Below are 17953 nucleotides of genomic sequence, written 5' to 3'. Positions count from 1 at the left end.
ATTAGCTTGATAATAGAAGCTTCAAGACTCTTATTGCGTCAATGACCAAATATGAGTTTGTTGAAGGAAATAAGAAACGTCAACGTTTCTGTAAAAATATTACTTATAAAAGTCAAGTTGCCAATCCAACCTGGTAACTAAAATGATGAGCTAAGCTCTGTTGCACTGTAACAGAGTTCAATAGCATTAAAGAAATTCTGGGATTCATCAGAAATGATTAAGAAATTATAATTCATTTCTTCATTTTTCGATTCCACCTCTTCCAATTTTACCACACCCCGACCTCAATTGTTTGTATTAAAACTTGTGTGAACCGATGACATTTTGCTTCTTCGCGGTAGTTCTTCGTGCTAATCGGTTCATCGCGAAGTCGACCGTCTGTGAGATTCGGCCGATTCAAAACGGTTCGCCACGGGCAACTAGATTTGGGCAGACGTTAAATATAAGAGATGATTACCTTAATTATCTCTGATACCGATTTAAGAAATTCCTTTTACTTAATTCAAATTCAAATTGTAATTATTTTACCAGGAATTTCCGTGTCTTTTATGATCGAGGTGTTTTCGTTAACGCGTAACTATATTCGAATATTTCACATAAAGGTGCCAAGGTGTCGTGGGAGTTGACTTCGATATAGTTGTTGACGAATTAAGTAACCAATCGTGATTTAAAGAACACAACCCGAAAGTGAATAATTTCCATGCGTAGAATTATAATAATGCATTATAATCGAAGGGAATTGTATCACGTCGTGTTGTTCGATACACAGACACAACACAGATAACAGAGAGGACAAATATAGTTCTCTAATGAACAATCATCTACTAAAAGCCCGTTCTGATAGGAAGGAAAAAGACCAGATGACTTTTCTCTACTCCTTCAGTGCGGTAGGAATTAAGGCGGTTACGTAAGTAAAATTGTATCGTTTCAATGAACAACTGAACAAAAATTATCATTCATGAAACTTCATAAAATAAAGTCGAGCCTTGACTTGAGTTAACATTTTTAGATGCATTGTAGTTGGTTGTGTGAAGGATTAAAAGTCGAGTAAATAAACATATTGTTATCAAATTAACTATTAATCGGAATAAGAAGACTTATTCATTTTGCTACCCTTTGTTTAAATCCCTTGTTCCTGATGAGATATACCGATTGGAGAGGAATACCGTCCCATAAAATTATAAACTAAATGATATTATTATCATTTGGGTTGTTGCGAGAGAAACTCCGAAGAGCAGATTAATAATGTTTAAATATCCCAATTTAACAAACTCTTTTACATCGTAACAATCCAAGTCACTTATTTATGACTTTCATTATGATTACATGTTAAAAAAGTATGGTGAATCTTGTAAGCTGATGTATACAGATACTGATAGTTTAATTTATGAAATAAAGTGTGCTGATATTTATGTAGATATGAAGGAGGATATTCATAAGTTTGATACGTCGGATTATCCAAAGGATAATATTTATAATATTCCTCAAGCCAACAACAAAGTACTTGGACTTATCAAAGATGAATGTAGTGGAAAAATAATCACAGAATTTGTTGGTTTAAGGAGTAAGATGTATAGTATTCGTGTAAATGGTCAGGATTTTACAAAGAAAGCTAAGGAAGTTAGATCGTTAGTTGTAAAAAAATATATCAATTTCAATGATTATACTAACTGTCTACAAAATTTTGCAATTCAGACAAGAACTCAACATGTAATTCGATCACGACTTTATAAAGTTGAAACTTTTAAACAACTTTAATTATAAATTTAATTTTAAAAGTGATTTTAAATTTTTACAAAAGTAAATCAATAAAGTTGTCATGTTTTGTTTTTATGGAAATTTCAATATATATAAAAGAGAAAAGTCTTATAAATTATGATTTCTCTTTTTAAACAAATCAATTTAAAAAATATTTAATTAAAAAATAAAATTTTTATTTAAAAATTATTTGAAATTTTTTTTACAAAGTTTGAAAAAAAATAATTTGTTAAATTATTTATTTTTCTTAAAATTATTTTTTTTTAAACCTTTTTAAACATAAAATTTTTTTAAATTTTCTGGGTTTCGCAGGTGATGGTGGTTTCTATGATGGTGGTGTTTGTGATGGTGATGTCTGTGATGGTGGTTTCTGTGATAGTGGTGTCTGTGGCAACTACAGTGATGTCTATGTCGACGATGACACCGTCTACATTTACATCGATGACTCCTGGCATGTCGTCTTCGTTCGTTAATTTGATTTTCAACAGCTTCTGCAGATGGTGACCGTCATGGCGATACAATTGCTTCAGGAGTTGTTGGTTGATTTGGTACAGATTCTGTAGATGTTGGTTGAGGATCCCTGTTTTGTTCTCGCAACACATTCTCTGCTGCAAATTGTTCCAACTGAAAAATATTAAATAAGTTTAAAATTTTATATTCTCATCATCTACATAATCATAATCTCCAAGGGTGTAGTAACCTGGACTCCAAATATCCTCTCCTGCATATCATTTTCAGAAGAGGATAGAATTATTGTATCGGCTTGGTCATCTTCGGAGGTTAAGATTATGGTGTCTGCTTGGCTGCTTTCTTCATTGTCGCTCTGCTATTCTTAATACCTTGAGACACTTATATATACACGTATCCCCTCCACTTACAAAACCCCCCTTACTCTTTCAGAGTACAAAACGACAGTAGGTCCAACTACATGTGTAGTCTTTAAACCTACTTAACATAACCTACCTGCTGATAATATAGAAATCTACATTATCCACTGATGATAATACCAACCGACGGTGGAGCCATCTAGCGGGAGCCTGAGGTACTAATTCCTGAAAGTGACATAGTTATACTACTTAAATTTTTCAATATCTGCAATTTCATAACTCCCAGGGGGTGTAGTAATTACATGATTACCAATATGAAATTTATTTTTGCTTTCATGTATATTTGGTATTGAATTAAATGTTAACATATCAACTAAGTAAAGCACATAATTTTTATGATGTAATAATTCTATAGGAGGAAAATATTTAACCTCGAGAATAGACGAATTTCCTAAGATAGTGAGAGTGAACGATTCATCCATGATTATAACTTTTGATAGACTAAATAGGTATATAGATTTACCATTATTTATATAGAGTAGGGGAAGGTGGGGAATTAGAGCCCCTTAAAGAAAATGACTAAAAAAATTAGTCAAGTGCGAGTTACACTCGCTTACTCAGGGTTCCGTCTACGATTATTTAAATATTTATATATATATTGTTGTTGCGGTAATGAACAACTAATAAATTTTTTTATTAGGTTGGTCATTTACCTGAAACCAACTTTATATTTATTTAATATAAAAGAAAATGTACAATTTTTTGGAGAAAAACTAGTTCTTCCAGGACTTCCCTGAGTTTTGCTTTTGGAAGACTATAAAAATACGTACTATCTATATAATTAGCGACTAATAAATCCGACGACACCTGCTTATACATTAGTTTTTAAATCTATACGTGAAATTAAATGTGTCCCAAGTTTCAGCTTCTTAGCTTCAAAACAGTAAAAGTTAAGATGGGGGAGACAAGCTTTTTTCAGAAATTTGGAGTTTTTGGAATATAACTATATTCAATTTAATTCTTATTGAGTTCGCTATAATTTTTCTTTAATCTACTGGCGAAAATACGTATGTATACCAAATTTGAGCATCGTAGCTCCTAAACTGTAAAAGTTAAGGGGGGCATGTTTTTTCCGAAATTTCGAGTTTTTGGACTATAACTATATGCGATTCAATTCTAATCGGGTTCCCTATAATTTTCGTTTAATCTACTCGCGAAAATACATATGTATACCAAGTTTGAGCCTAATCGATTAAAATGGCTAGATATTAAGGGGGAGCGTAAGATATTGTGGATGGACATGAGTGAAACCATAAGAGTTCTGTTTCGGTTCACTGCGTGAACGTAACCCTAAAAATGAAGAAAACAAAAATACAGTTTTAATATATACGGAAGTCTAAGTTTCAACACTCGCGTAGAAATGTTGGCCATGGGATAAAAAATATAAAGCATGGGCTGAGAAATTTAAATGGTGGGAGAAGACATACAAACCATAGATTGAGTCATCAAAAATTTTTGCCCACTGTTACCCATTGTATGGGCTGAGCATTGGATTTGTCCAGTTCCCATTGTTCAACAATGGGATGATGGGATTTGTTCGTATTTTATTGCTTGATCGTATATTTTAATATTTTCTGAGATACTTTCTTTAAATTTATTTCTGGTAAAACTTTATTTTAAATTTCTTTAAAGCGCCATTTAAAAAAAATGTTGAGATAGAATTTATTAATTTTTAATAATAATTTTTGAATTTATAATCACTTTTTTGTCTCGAAGTGATTGTTAATTTATCAATTTATTATTAAAAATTTCCAATGTTCAATGTTTAACAATTAGATGATCAAATTTACCTTAAGAAACGTTATAAAAAATCACTCAAATGAATTAAATTTCTAATTGAATTTCAACTGCAATTTAATTTCAAAATTAAAGCTAGACATCACTTTACACAGAGTAATTATTTTTATTTGAATTTTAATCAAATATATATTATAAATCAGATCAAAATGTCTCAACGTGCTTAATAATACTAATCTGTAATAATTTCATTTAAAAATATAAACTATTCTCTTCAACTTTATTAAATGCAACTTGTGAATACAATCAAAATAATTAAGTTATTTAACGATTAATATCATAATTAAGGAACATAAATTGTTGACCTTGTAAACACTGCACTTATAATTCTTTCGCCGGTTTTCTTTTTGGGTCATTAAGGCTGCTATTGCTGTTTGAAAATTTCCTTTTCCTATTATTTTCATCTTCTTTCGTGCCTTGTGTCTCCTGAATTTCATTAATTTCACTTCTTTTGGTGCTCTGTGCTTCTTCTTTGTCATTAATCAATTTAGAAATTGTTTCTGTGCTTTGAAAACTACCAACAGCAGATAACTCTTTCTTTATTTTTTTTATCAATTTTAGGATGCTTTAAAGTGCCACACTGATTATTTACAGTGGTTATAAATTCCTTTTCTGTGAAGTTTTTATTCCTCAATTTTACGTATTCTATAAAATAATATAACTAATTTATACTTTATAATTAATTTATACTTATAGTCGGCGTTAGGGGTTAGAGATCTTCGTTGGGGTAAAATAAAAAATTTTCAAAAGTCAAGGAATTCGTATTTAACAACAAAACCATAAATTAAATAGCAAGATTTTACTTTCTCAAATTATCGCGGAAAACAATATTCCTTTTCTAAATAAAATTAATTACAAAACAGTATAAAAATTTAAATCTTCAATGCAAGATTTTAAAGAATTCGAAAATTTGTTGAACTATATATATATATGGTCTCTGATATATATATATTAAAAAATTCTACTAAAAATTAAGTTAAGAAAATGTTTTTCTCTTCTCAGTCAAAATACAAAATTGGAAGATAAGCTACGCTTACTATAAACTGCAACTCTTATGTCTTCAGGAACAGCATCACTTCCTCTTTTTCCAAGAGCCGTCATAGTTTTTAACTTTTCTACCCCTATCAGCGCTAGTAATAATTGACGGGTCAGTTCTCGTGGGTCTTTCTTATATCTCTTCATTGAAAATAATTTGTCCTGATTAATCCATATATTGGAATCCTCGACTAATTTAGACATCGATTGACATTGTTTCGATTGAGATTTTATGTCATTGGATATTTCCTAAAATATAAAATAATTATTTTGTAATAAATGATGTAAAAATATTACATTTCAATCCAATTCAACCTTCATTTATAATTTAAAATTTTTAAATACATAATATTATATTATTTTAAATAGTCTTATATAAAAGAATAATTAACTCATGGATGGCTTCAATTGATTTTTTTCATCAAATGCTTTTTTAGCATAAATTGCTAATTTTTGGCAGAAAGTCACAACTTCTGATGTTACTAATGCATTCAAAATTTAAAATAATTAGAATAAGATCTTATTGTAATTTGAATAATTTTTGCTAAAAACACTTATTTATTCATCAATTCAATTCATGAATTTTATGATAGATAAAGAAATATATTTATATTTTCTTACCATCCGTAAAAATATCTTCAAATTTAATATTTGCAATATTCGTTTTATTATTTGTCACATTTTCATTCTCCATTGCTTAAAATAATATAAAAAATATGTATAAATAAAGGAAAATTTTTAATATATAGAAAACTGTTATAGATTAATTTATAAATAATTAAAATTTTACTTTTCTTTAAAACCAAATTTTTTTAGTATATTTCGATTAAATACATTTACCATTTTCAGCTGTAATTTCGTTTTTGCTCATAATTATTTCTTCCTCTTTTGTTACGGTTACCAAATCTATATCAGATATAACGTCATTTATTTCAGTTTCTTTGCTTCCTGCAAAATCTGCATATTTTACACCAAGAATTTTTTAAAACATTTTCAAGATTTTTTATTTTATAAAATTGTATTTAATTGATTTTAAAAGTAAGTTTTAAGTGGTTTTACCTCCTTCAAATAATGCTTCTTTTTTGTTCACTAATTTTTCTTTCTCATTTTCTCCGTTTAAAACGCTTTCTTCATCAGATATACCACTATTTATTTCATTTGATTTTATAAATTTTCTTGCATCTTCATTACTTTCAATTATAAAATTATTTTCTGTTGCATTAATTTTTCGAATTCTAGAATTAACAATTTTCTCGTCTTCTTTTTGGTTTCCGTTTTTATTTTCCTTATTCTGTTTTTCGTTGTCACTTATTTTAAATGCATCTGCATGAATTTTGAAAGATTATTATTATTTCTGCAAAATGAGAATGTTTTGTGAATTTAAAAAGTAAACCGCGAAGTAAATTTACCATCTTCAACTGTAACTTTATTTTTATTTATTATTTCTCTCTCATTTGTTACAGTGAGTAATTCCTCTAGATCAGATGCAATAACGAGATCCTTTTCAATCTCTTCACATTCTAAAACATCAAAGTATTTTACATGGAATATTTAAAAATAGATAGAATCTTTGATATCATGAAACTGCCCTCACAACAAAAGGATATTCAGGATATCCTTGGGACGTCCTGGGGATATCGATTTGTTTTCGGCGGTTTGGATATCCCTGGGATATCTTAGAGATGTCCATGGATATCCAGAGGATATCTTAGGGATATCCGAATCGCCAAAAGCAAATGGATATCCCCAGGACGTCCCAGGGATATCCTGAATATCCTTGTGTTGTGAGGGTGTATTTGAGTTTCACAGAAAAATTGGAGTGTATTTACCTCCTTTATTTAATGCCTCCTTTTCACCAAATAATTTTTTATTCTCATTTCCTCTATTTGAAAAGTTTCTTTCATCAGATTTTATTGCTACATTTGATGTTACAGATTTTTGAGTATATTTATCGTCATTTCCTTCAATTTCACGTTCTTTTATATTAATTTTTTTAATTTCGGAATTTGAAATTTTTTTTGCTTCATTTTTGTCCCTCAAAACTGTATAATTTATAAAATTGTTATTTTTATTATTTTATTACTACTTCTGTTTTATGAGAAAGTTTTTTAGATTTTATAAATATACATTTAAAAAAATTTACCATTTTTAGAGCATTTAGCTCCTTCAAGTGGTACTTCTTGTTCATTTAATATCTGATTTTTCTCATTATCCCCATTAGAAATGCTTTTTTCAATTGATTCTATAGATTCTTCGGCGCCTTTATTATCTTTATTTTGAATTTTGTTTTTTGTTAGGTTAGTTTTTTAGTTTTAGAATTTGAAATTTTTTGTTCCTCTTTTAGGTTTCTTTTTTTCGTCTGTTCATTATGCTTTTTGGCACCAGTTTTTTTCACTGCATCTGTATAAATTTTTAGAAATTATTATTATACTGTTATTATATTATTATTCTTATTTATTATTAAATTTTTAATTCTTAAATTGTGTATAATATCTTAATATAACCTACACAAAAAATTAACTTATTTAAAATGTTTCAAAAACTTTTTGTTAAATAGAGTAAAATTAATAGAGTAAATATTTACTGACTGTAGTATGAGATTCTTTTTCAATAATTTGAGTTAATTCGACTCCTTCTGTTAAATTTATTTCTTTGTCAAAATTAGTTTCAGTTGAATTACTAGGCTCTGTCAAATTTTCTTCCGCTTTCGATTCACCTTTTTTGGAAATATGTATTTAAACTTGTAATTAATGTATCTAGATATTTTTGGTTATAAATGTACATGACTATGTTAAATGTTAAAAAAATTAAATTTTGTATATATATATTTTGAAATTATAATCTTTTTATTTTTTAATTTAATATAACAAATAGACAATTAGTTATCATTATTTCTATTTCTATTATTGTATTATTATTTTTATATTGTTATATTTATTATTAAAATAATTTGCATTACCACAAATCGGATTCAATTTAGAAAGAACATTTTCTGCAAATATTTTCTTTGTTCGAGCTCTCATCTTTTTTTTTAAAGCTTTATGGGCCTTTTCTTCTTTTGATTTTTCGTTCAATTTTTTAATTTTGACTTTCTTTACCTCAACAAATGTCCCATCGTTATTTAATTGATTACTTATATTTTCTAAGTAATTTTTCGATTCTAAAAAATATTTTTTAAATTTTATTTGTCTTTTTACGTATGCAGTAAATTTGAATATTTTAAAAATAATGTACAATTAAAGTTAATAAAAGTCTTAAAAAATTAATTGCATAATAATTAATTTTCAAAATTTACATGTGATTCATTATATAATTACCACTTCTTCTAAGAAGAGTTCCTTTAAATAAGCCTTTATTAGGATAGTCCACCACGACAATGTCACCTTCATTAATTTCTTTTAAATTTTTTGGTTCTTCCATAATGGTCACGTCACAAGGTTTTTTCACCCACTGTATTAGCAGAAACATTTTTGGTTCCATTTTTAATAAAAATCTTTCCATTTATCTAAGTAGATATACAGTGCCGGTTCTGGACCAATTAGTATTGTGTCGGTGTGAATAAATGTGTGCAGGTGCGTGTCCGTGTGATAGGCCAGGGCTGTGCCATTAAAGGGGGATTTGCGGGTGAAAAGGTGGTCGGCGTAATAATCGTAGCGGAGATGCGGGTGGGGGGGGATTTGTTAAAAAAAATTGCTTGGTAACATTTTTTTTATGACTAAGTATTTAGGAAGGGAGAGGGGGGGTTATTCTGAAAAAACAATTCTCAGAAATATTTTTATCGATTAAGATGAGTAATGTTATATATATATTTTTTTTATTGTACGATTCCCACAGTTTTTTCTGTGAAGTCAAAGTGGAAGTGGTAAGTATAAAATTTCATTGATAATATAAATAAAATAAAAAAAATGTGTTTGTCATATTTCTTTTTTTACTTATGCGTTATTAAGATTTGTCGATTGATATGCGTATATTTTAAAAAAAAATGTGGTGGGGTAAATATTAAATTTACAATTTAATGTGTAATAATTATTGCATCATTTTATAAAATTTTTTTGAGTCATAATTTTGTGTCCGAAAGAGTAGGAGAAGGTGGGGGTCCGTTGTTAAAAAAGCGTGATTTTTGCGTTAATTTTTTAGTTCTAATCTGAATTTCAAGTGTGAAAGAAAAAAAAATCAGAAAAAGAAGTTATTGAATTAAAATAGTTTTTTAAATAAAAGTTGATAAAATTTTTTTGATTCTCCATATTAAAAAAAAAGATGGATTTTAAACAATTTAATCAAGTTGCAAATATTGTTTTATTAATAAAACCAATGAAAATGCTGAAAGTTGGTGAATTGTATCATGTTTCGGATTTGAAATACATAAATACTAGATTTGGTCCAAAAATACTTATTGAAATTGATAATGAATGCAGAGTATTTTTACCAGAACGAATAGTGAAACTTTTTCTCGATGGTGAAAAGCATCTTGAACTTTTTGATAAATTAAAAGAAGAAATTCAACAGGGATCAGTCTATTTCAAATATTTGGGTGGAGATTATAATAATTTTGAATTACAATCAGCTAATGAAACCAATTCTGAATAATGGCATATATACCAAGAGATACATTAATTCTCCATACGGCATATAACCTAACTCCATCGTTCAATAAACAGATTGTTGTTGGATTTGCAGTCAACGATTTCAAAAATTTAATTGTGCAAGTAAATTTATGTAGCAGCCATCCACGAACAACCTTATCTTTATATTCATATGAATGGGATTGTGTTTGCAGTTATTTTACGGAAATTTCTAGTTTTTTTCAAAAGCAAATGAACCCACGTATTTTCAAATGTGGTAATTTAGAATTAAAATTTGTCATCTACATGGGTCAGCGTCTTGTGATGATTAAACGTTTAGACAAAAGTTCTGTACATCCATTTTATTTTAATGCAACAACGTTTGAAATTTTAAAAAATTTAAGTAACTGTATTGAACAAAATATTTTTGATTTAGAAGAGTTATTTGTGCAAAATAATGTAAATATTATTATTCAAACTATTGGACATATTATGTTTAATAGAAATAGAGTTACAGATGTAGAAATCATTGAAAAATTTGTGAAAAGAGAATTTAGTTTACTTAAAATGATTTTAATGAATAGAGATAATGTATCTGTTAATATTGCACGATTATTTTGTGAATTGTGTACATTTCATTTAAAAAAATTATGTGCTGAAATTTTCAAATATTTAGAAATTTTACGAATTATTGAAGATAATAATTTTTTGTAAAAAAAAAAAAAATACGATGCAATAAAATTAATATTTTTTATAAAGTGATTCAATTTGTTTTAATAACCTTAAATTTAATTTCTTTTTTAAAAGGAGAAGAAAAAAAACACTTTTTTTAAAAAAAAATAAAATAAAAAATCTTTATTTCTTATATATAAATAAAAATTACATATTTTCTATCCAACTATTGTGAGAATTATTGAAACCTAACCATTTTACATAAATCTTATTACCACGTTTTTTTATTACTTTTTCAACTAAATAAATATCAGGATTATTAGCTGGAGCGAGTTCTTGTTGATAAAAATTTCCAGCAACTGGATTATTTTGATAATCTTTTAGTAAGTAAGTCGTTGGTTCAGTATTATTTACAACATCAATGGTGAAGATTTCTGTTGTCCAATTTGGTGTATATCCTTTCTCAAAAACATGTTTTAATTTACTTATTCGTACTTTATCACCAATTTTAAATTTCAATTTTTTTTTCAATGATTTTACACTAAATTTTTTATATATACTAAATAAGATTTTTCGTTCATTCATTCTGTTTACATCGTTTGGTTTTATTTTAATTGTTCGATGTATAGTATTATTGTAGGATAAAATTAATTCTTGTAAAATATCTAACCACCTGTAATTACCGTGTAAACTAAATTGCATCCACATTTTATTTTTTAATGTACGATTAAATCGTTCACAAATTGCAGCTTTTAAATTACTAAATGTAGAATACATATTTATTTTATATTGTTTCATGAGATTCTTAAAGTGCGTATTGTAGAATTCTTTTCCTTGATCAACGTGTAAATTTTTTGGCACACGACCTTGATGCAGTACTGATTTCATAGCAGCAGTAACGTCTTCACCAGTTTTATTCTTTACAGGAACAGCCCAGGCAAATTTTGAGAAAATATCGATGATAGTCAAAATGTATTTGTAACCTTTATTTTCCTTTGCATATGTCGTCATTTCCAAAAGATCGGCTTGCCAAGTTTCATCGATTCCTCGAATGTCAAATTTTCGTCTTGAATAATTTCTTCTCGCAGGCTTGTGTAACTCTTTAACGAGAGCTAATTTTTTTCAGTCTTAAAACTGCAATACTATTGTAGAATTCTTCTGCATCTTTTTCTAATAAATTTTGCACCAATTTTAAATTTACTGCATCATTGTTTTCCGAAGCTTCAGCTATATTGCGTAATTTTTTATTTTCAATATCAAAGTGTCCTTCAGTGGTGATCTTGAAGCCAACACCAGGAGGTCCACGAATTGAATTTTCACTTTTTCTAAAGGAACGTCCAAATACGTCGAGAGACATTGTTCAACTAATGTTTCTTTCAAATAAAATTCATTAATAAATAATGTTAGCTTCTCGTAATTCTTCAATAATAGATAAAATTTCGTTTGTATGACTTGAATTTCCTGCTGCTTGTGATGCTAACAGTAAACGTAATCGATCAACCAATTCATTTGGATCATCCCAATAGATATAATCCAATTTATTTTCATCTGTAGCAGTCATATATTGTGGAATAATACCTCCACCTAAAGAACTCTTATCGCTACCACTTTTTCTAGAAGGTGATAAGAATTTTTCAATAAAATTTTTAAATTTAAAGGCTTTACTCGCACGAATATCACCATCAGCGCTGTAGTGTTTTTTATGAGCGTTCGTTGTTAAAATAATTGTTTTAAAGTTTTCTAGATCCTCTAAACTCACAACAGATTCGCTAGGATTTTTTTTGAAAAGAAGCTCAAGTAACCCTTTACTACTGCGAAATGTCATGTTACCAACATGAATATAGTTTTGACTGAAACTTATTGCAGAATTACCAATCATCAGTCTGTCTTTTGTTAATTTTCTTACACCATATACAGTATCGATATCTTTATTCCTTTGATTTAAAAGTGTAAGATATTCTCTTGTATTTTCATCAGTTGATGGTGAAGAAGACGCTATTGGTATTTCTTGATCAGATAATTCTAAAGGTTGTGAGTGTTCTTCAAATGTTGCTGATTTAAATGATTCTTCATTTAAATTATTATCGTTGAAACTGTCAAATTCTTTTTCCTCTTCTTCATTTTTTAAATTTTTTTCTCTTTCTTTATACCATCAACTGTTTTAAGTATTTCAATATCACCAACTAGCTTTTCCAGAGGATTAACAATAGGTTTAAAAGTGTCTCCTAATGCTAGCTCAAAGGACTCTTTACCTAATTTCAATAATTTATGTTTTCGACGAATTGCTTCGCTGGCTTTTGCCAAATTTTGTACGAGATCTTTTTGTTTATAAATATGATCAATTCTTGTAGAAGACATCTTGATTAGACAAAGTCTCTAGTATAACTAAATCTAAAAACTATGGGAAAATGTTTTTTAAACTTCACAAACTATTATAAAACAATCAAAACCCTTTCTATATCTACCACAATTGAGTTCACTGTCTTTGTCAATGACAACAAAGCCATATTTATCACTATTCCAACAAGATGAACATAAATCTCGAAATTGTGTATATGACATATCTGTATTGACATGGTCGTCATATATATGTTTAAGGTTTAATTCATCTTGTCTGAAAATTACTAAAAAATTAACGTTATCGCGAATTAAATGTTTAGGAATTCGTGTATAAGTTTGACATAAATAGAAACAATCAATAAGTCTATGACGACCCATTGAAAAAAATGCTCTAATTCTATCCTGCTTGTCACATGCTACATCGTCAAAGACAATTGTTGAATTTGGTTGAGCTTCATTAGGTTGAATAACATCTTCATGCTCTTTAAATGGAAAATACTCAACACCTTCAACTAGTTGAAGTGTTTTCTCTAAGAATTTATACTTTGGTTGATTTAAAGATTTAGAGAAGATGTAGATATTTTCAAAACGTAGTCCATTTGGATGTAAGAGTAGTGTGAGTAGGGCATTTGTTTTTCCACAATTTGAAGGCCCACAAAAATAGCTCGCACCGTATTGGGTAATAAATTTCCATGACGTTTTTTTTCCGTCTTTTGTTGCGTCATTTTGTCAAAATTTGTAACTGGTAATTTTATTGATTGCTCTTTGAACTCCATCTTGATGCGTACTGACATGAAAAACTATAAATACAAGGTTTTTATTTGTTTATGCGTCAGTTCATAAAGATCTTTTCTTTCGTGAAGAGGTATCCAGATTTTGTACTTTTTGATTGCCAGGAATTTTGTATCTCGATTTCGATTTTGTACTTTTTGATTGCCAGGAGTTTTGAATCTCGAATTGAATCTTCAATTTGCGGTTGTGGTGGGAGTTTAAAGCACTTAGAATCCTCAAATGATTATAAAATTGACTGCATAATTGACTATTACTGTCATAGGTTCTTAGAAATTTTCAAATTCAGTAAGAAACGCTGGATCTGAGTAAAATCAACCTTCAAGGTTGACATTGTACCTTAAACTGACACAAAAACCTATAAATACCTCGCTTTTATACCTTTTCACTTTAGTCTTTAAAAAAACATTAAACGAGTATCAACATGCGTGTAAAGAAAAAAGCAATCAGTCGTCGAAAACCTGTCAAACGTGGTAAAGGTCTCTTAAATAAACTTATCAACAGTTTGCCTGTGGAACTACATATTCCTGGTTATCAATATTGTGGACCTGGAACAAAATTAGAAAAACGATTAGCACGCGGTGATCCTGGTATTAATCCTCTCGATTAAGCTTGCAAAGAACACGATATAGCTTATTCTCAAAATAGGAATAACCTTGAAAATCGACACGCAGCAGACAAAGTACTTGCTGAAAAAGCTTGGAGTCGTGTACACGCTAGTGACGCAAAACTTGGTGAAAAAGCAGCAGCTTATGCTGTTGCAAACGCAATGAAATTAAAAACAAAATTAGGAATGGGATTGAAGAAGAAAAGAAAAGTTATTAAAAAGAAAAAAAATAAGGCTATATTTCCATTGAAAAAAATTGTTTTGGCTGCAAAAAAATCCATTGCACCCGACAATGGTAGTACATCTTCTGCTATTAAATCAGCTCTAAGAGGTGCACGTTTAGCTGTGAAAATCGCAGGTGGAAAACGAAAAGTGAAACAACCTCGAATTCTACCAGTACCAAAAAAAGTTGGTAGTTTTCTACCATTTCTTGTACCACTTTTTGCTGGACTTAGTGCAATAGGGGCCCTATCTGGTGGTGCTGTTGGAATTACAAAAGCAGTTAATGACGCAAAAGCAGCAAAAAAGAAACTCGAAGAAAGTCAACGTCATAACAAAACAATGGAATCTATAGCTTTGGGAAAAGGTCTCTATCTCAAGCCATACAAGCAGGGATTAGGATTAGAATGTGCTGTAAAAGAAAAAAACAAAAAACTAAAGATGAAAAAATTTGTTAAATTACCACATCGAGCGTTAACAAATTCTGATTTACTTAAATATGCTAAAATTTTGAAAATTTCTCACTTTCGAGGTGTTTTTATGCGTGATGAATTACCAGCTAAAGGACCATATAAATTTGAATCAGCTATAATTAATTTAGATAGTAAAAATAGTATTGGTACACACTGGGTTGCATATAAAAAGAAAAAAAATGATGTTATATATTTTGATAGTTATGGAAATCTTCAACCACCTAGAGATCTTGTAAAATATCTTAATGTAAAAACAATAAAATACAATCACAAAAGATATCAAAATTACAATACTTTTGTGTGCGGTCATTTATGTTTAAAATTTTTGTGCAATCAATTGGCTGCAAAAAATTTCTATTCTCTCTCTTTTGTTATAAATAAAGACTAGAAACAATTTTTTTCTTCAGTTTACATTGAACCAGCAAAATGAACGATTCATTAACGTTAACCTTGTCTGGAAATACATCGATTTTAGAGACACAATACTTTCCACCAATTGAATTATCACCCAATAAACATTACGCTCTTGGACTCGTTGAATTTTTAACCTTTAATTCAATTCCCAATATAGATATTGGACAAAATAAATTTTATGTCGATAAAGAAGATATCACAATACCGACTAGTAGCTATGAAATAAGTGATATTGAACGTTATTTACAGCCAATTTTGACACCAAAAGGAATTAAACTCAACATTAAACCAAACAATAATACTTTACGTAGCGAGATTAAGTCTAATTTTGAGATAAATTTTAAAAAATCTGATACAATAGCAAAATTGTTGGGCTTTAGACCACAGATACTTGAAGCCGGCTTCACCAGTTCACTATTCACCAGTTTCTATTATAAAGGTTAATTCATTGAGAATCGAGTGTAACATTACAACAGGTGCGTATATAAATAATCATAAAGTGCACACTGTTCATGAATTTTTTCCCAGTGTACCACCAGGATATAAGATAGTTGAAGTCCCATCTCAAGTTATTTATTTACCAGTCGCTGTGAAGACAATTGATCACATTCAATTACGAATAGTCGATCAAGACGGAGATATTGTAAATTTTCGTGGTGAAACAATAACTATTCGATTACACATTAAATCATTATAGAAAAAAAAATCATGGGAATTGTATTTAATAGAAAAATAACTGGTTACGGTTATAAGAAGAGTAAAGGATGTCAAAAAAGAATCAGTTACAAATCTACAATCAAGGTGTTAACACCAGAAAACATTCAACTATAGAAGAGTCTAGGATTGAAAGTGATCAAACAACAGGAGAAAAGATGAAATCGAAAAAAATAAAAAGAAACAAATTTATCTGCAATTGTTTCATTGTTTTTCTCTTTAGAAAACTTAATTTTTGTAAAACAAAAAAATAAAAATGGATAACGAAGTGTTGAGTATTGGAAAACCAATTGTTTTTGATGAATCTATTGCTGACTATGAGATACATGCACATTTACCATACGCTGCATCAACATTCAATAACAGCGATGAAATTCGAATTGCCGTACAAAATCAGGACCACTGTCTTTTACCAGGTAAAAGTTCTCTACACATTCAGGGAAAATTGGTAAAAGAAAATAGTACAGCAGTGACCAGTACGAGATTTATTATTAATGCAATTTGTCATTTATTTGAAGAAGCACGATATGAATTGAATGCCGTTGAAATTGATAAAAGCAAAAATGTCGGACTCACGAGTCTAATGAAAAATTACGTGTCAATTTATAGTAATCAGAGTAAATTTTTGAAAAATGCCGGTTGGTTTCCAACGTGCAATGCAAACAAGTCTCTAATTGATGAAAATGGTAATTTTGATGTTGCAATACCTTTAAGCACTATTTTTGGTTTCGCTGAGGATTATCAAAAAATTATTGTAAACGCTAGACACGAATTAATTTTAACACGAGCGAGAAGTGACGTCAACGCAATTATACAAACAGCTCCAGAAGATGTAAAAATTTCCATCGATAAAATCGAATGGTTACTACCCAATGTCCGCTTATCAGATGCAAGAAAATTCAAACTACTCAAATACATTGAAAAGGATCCTCTCATTCCTATAAGTTTTCGAACATGGGAATTATACGAGTATCCTTTAATACCAACAACAGCTAATCACGTGTGGACTGTTAAAACATCAACGCAATTGGAGAAACCACGTTTTGTTATTTTAGGTTTCCAAACAAATCGAAAAAATGTATTAACGCGAAATTCAAGTCACTTTGATCATTGTAAAATTACAAACGTTAAGCTATTTTTAAACAATCAATGCTATCCATATGGTAATCTTAATGTTGACATTGATAAGAAACACTATGCTGTACTCTATGAAATGTATATAAATTTTCAAGCTAGTTACTATTATGATAGAGAATCACAACCATATTTGACAAAAGCAGAATTTTTAAATTATGCTCCACTAATAGTAATTGATTGCTCAAAGCAAAATGAATCTTTAAAATATGGTCCTGTTGACATTCGACTTGAATTTGAAGCTAAAGAAAATTTTCCCGCTCAAACTGCAGCCTATTGTCTCATTTTACACGACAGAGTAGTGGAATATAAACCTATAAGTGGGGGAGTTAAAAAAATTATATAAATTGACAAAATTTTTTGTTTTATTAGTCATTTGTCAACAGAATGGAGTACGTTGTAGATGTTCAGGGCTTTAAAATGCCTGAAAATAAATTTATTGTAAAAGAACTCGCTATTTTACCGTTAAATGAAAAAAAAAGAAAAAAAGTACAACGACCGTATAATTTTTTATTTCAACCACCATGTGAATGGATAGAAATTAATTCACAA

General features: G+C 29.0%; 3 protein-coding genes across 3 annotated transcripts; 1 reads left to right on the top strand and 2 right to left on the bottom strand.

Moving 5' to 3' along the window:
- Positions 1-5864: 5864 nt before the first annotated feature.
- LOC127286223 (uncharacterized) lies at positions 5865-12068 on the bottom strand. Its single transcript, XM_051312583.1, has 12 exons — positions 11855-12068; positions 11395-11811; positions 11003-11169; positions 8795-8927; positions 8062-8193; positions 7621-7746; positions 7307-7453; positions 6887-6997; positions 6537-6800; positions 6318-6434; positions 6099-6173; positions 5865-5959 (listed from the first exon to the last, which is right to left on the bottom strand). Exons 1-12 carry the CDS (start codon positions 12066-12068, stop codon positions 5865-5867), a joined length of 1998 nt encoding a protein of 665 aa, XP_051168540.1.
- A 33-nt stretch (positions 12069-12101) lies between these two features.
- Positions 12102-13069, bottom strand: LOC127286222 (uncharacterized). Its single transcript, XM_051312582.1, has 2 exons — positions 12862-13069; positions 12102-12763 (listed from the first exon to the last, which is right to left on the bottom strand). Exons 1-2 carry the CDS (start codon positions 13067-13069, stop codon positions 12102-12104), a joined length of 870 nt encoding a protein of 289 aa, XP_051168539.1.
- A 3454-nt stretch (positions 13070-16523) lies between these two features.
- On the top strand, positions 16524-17747 carry LOC127286221 (uncharacterized). Its single transcript, XM_051312581.1, has one exon. The coding sequence runs from the start codon at positions 16524-16526 to the stop codon at positions 17745-17747; it is 1224 nt and encodes a 407-aa protein (XP_051168538.1).
- The last annotated feature ends 206 nt before the right edge of the window (positions 17748-17953 follow it).

Source organism: Leptopilina boulardi, unplaced genomic scaffold (genome assembly GCF_019393585.1).
Source record: "Leptopilina boulardi isolate dan_hultmark-lab unplaced genomic scaffold, ZJU_Lbou_2.1 LbouV2_351, whole genome shotgun sequence".
Classification (NCBI taxonomy): Eukaryota; Metazoa; Arthropoda; class Insecta; order Hymenoptera; family Figitidae; genus Leptopilina; species Leptopilina boulardi.
Note: the sequence above shows the minus strand (reverse complement) of the source record. Positions and strands in the feature narration are given on the sequence as shown.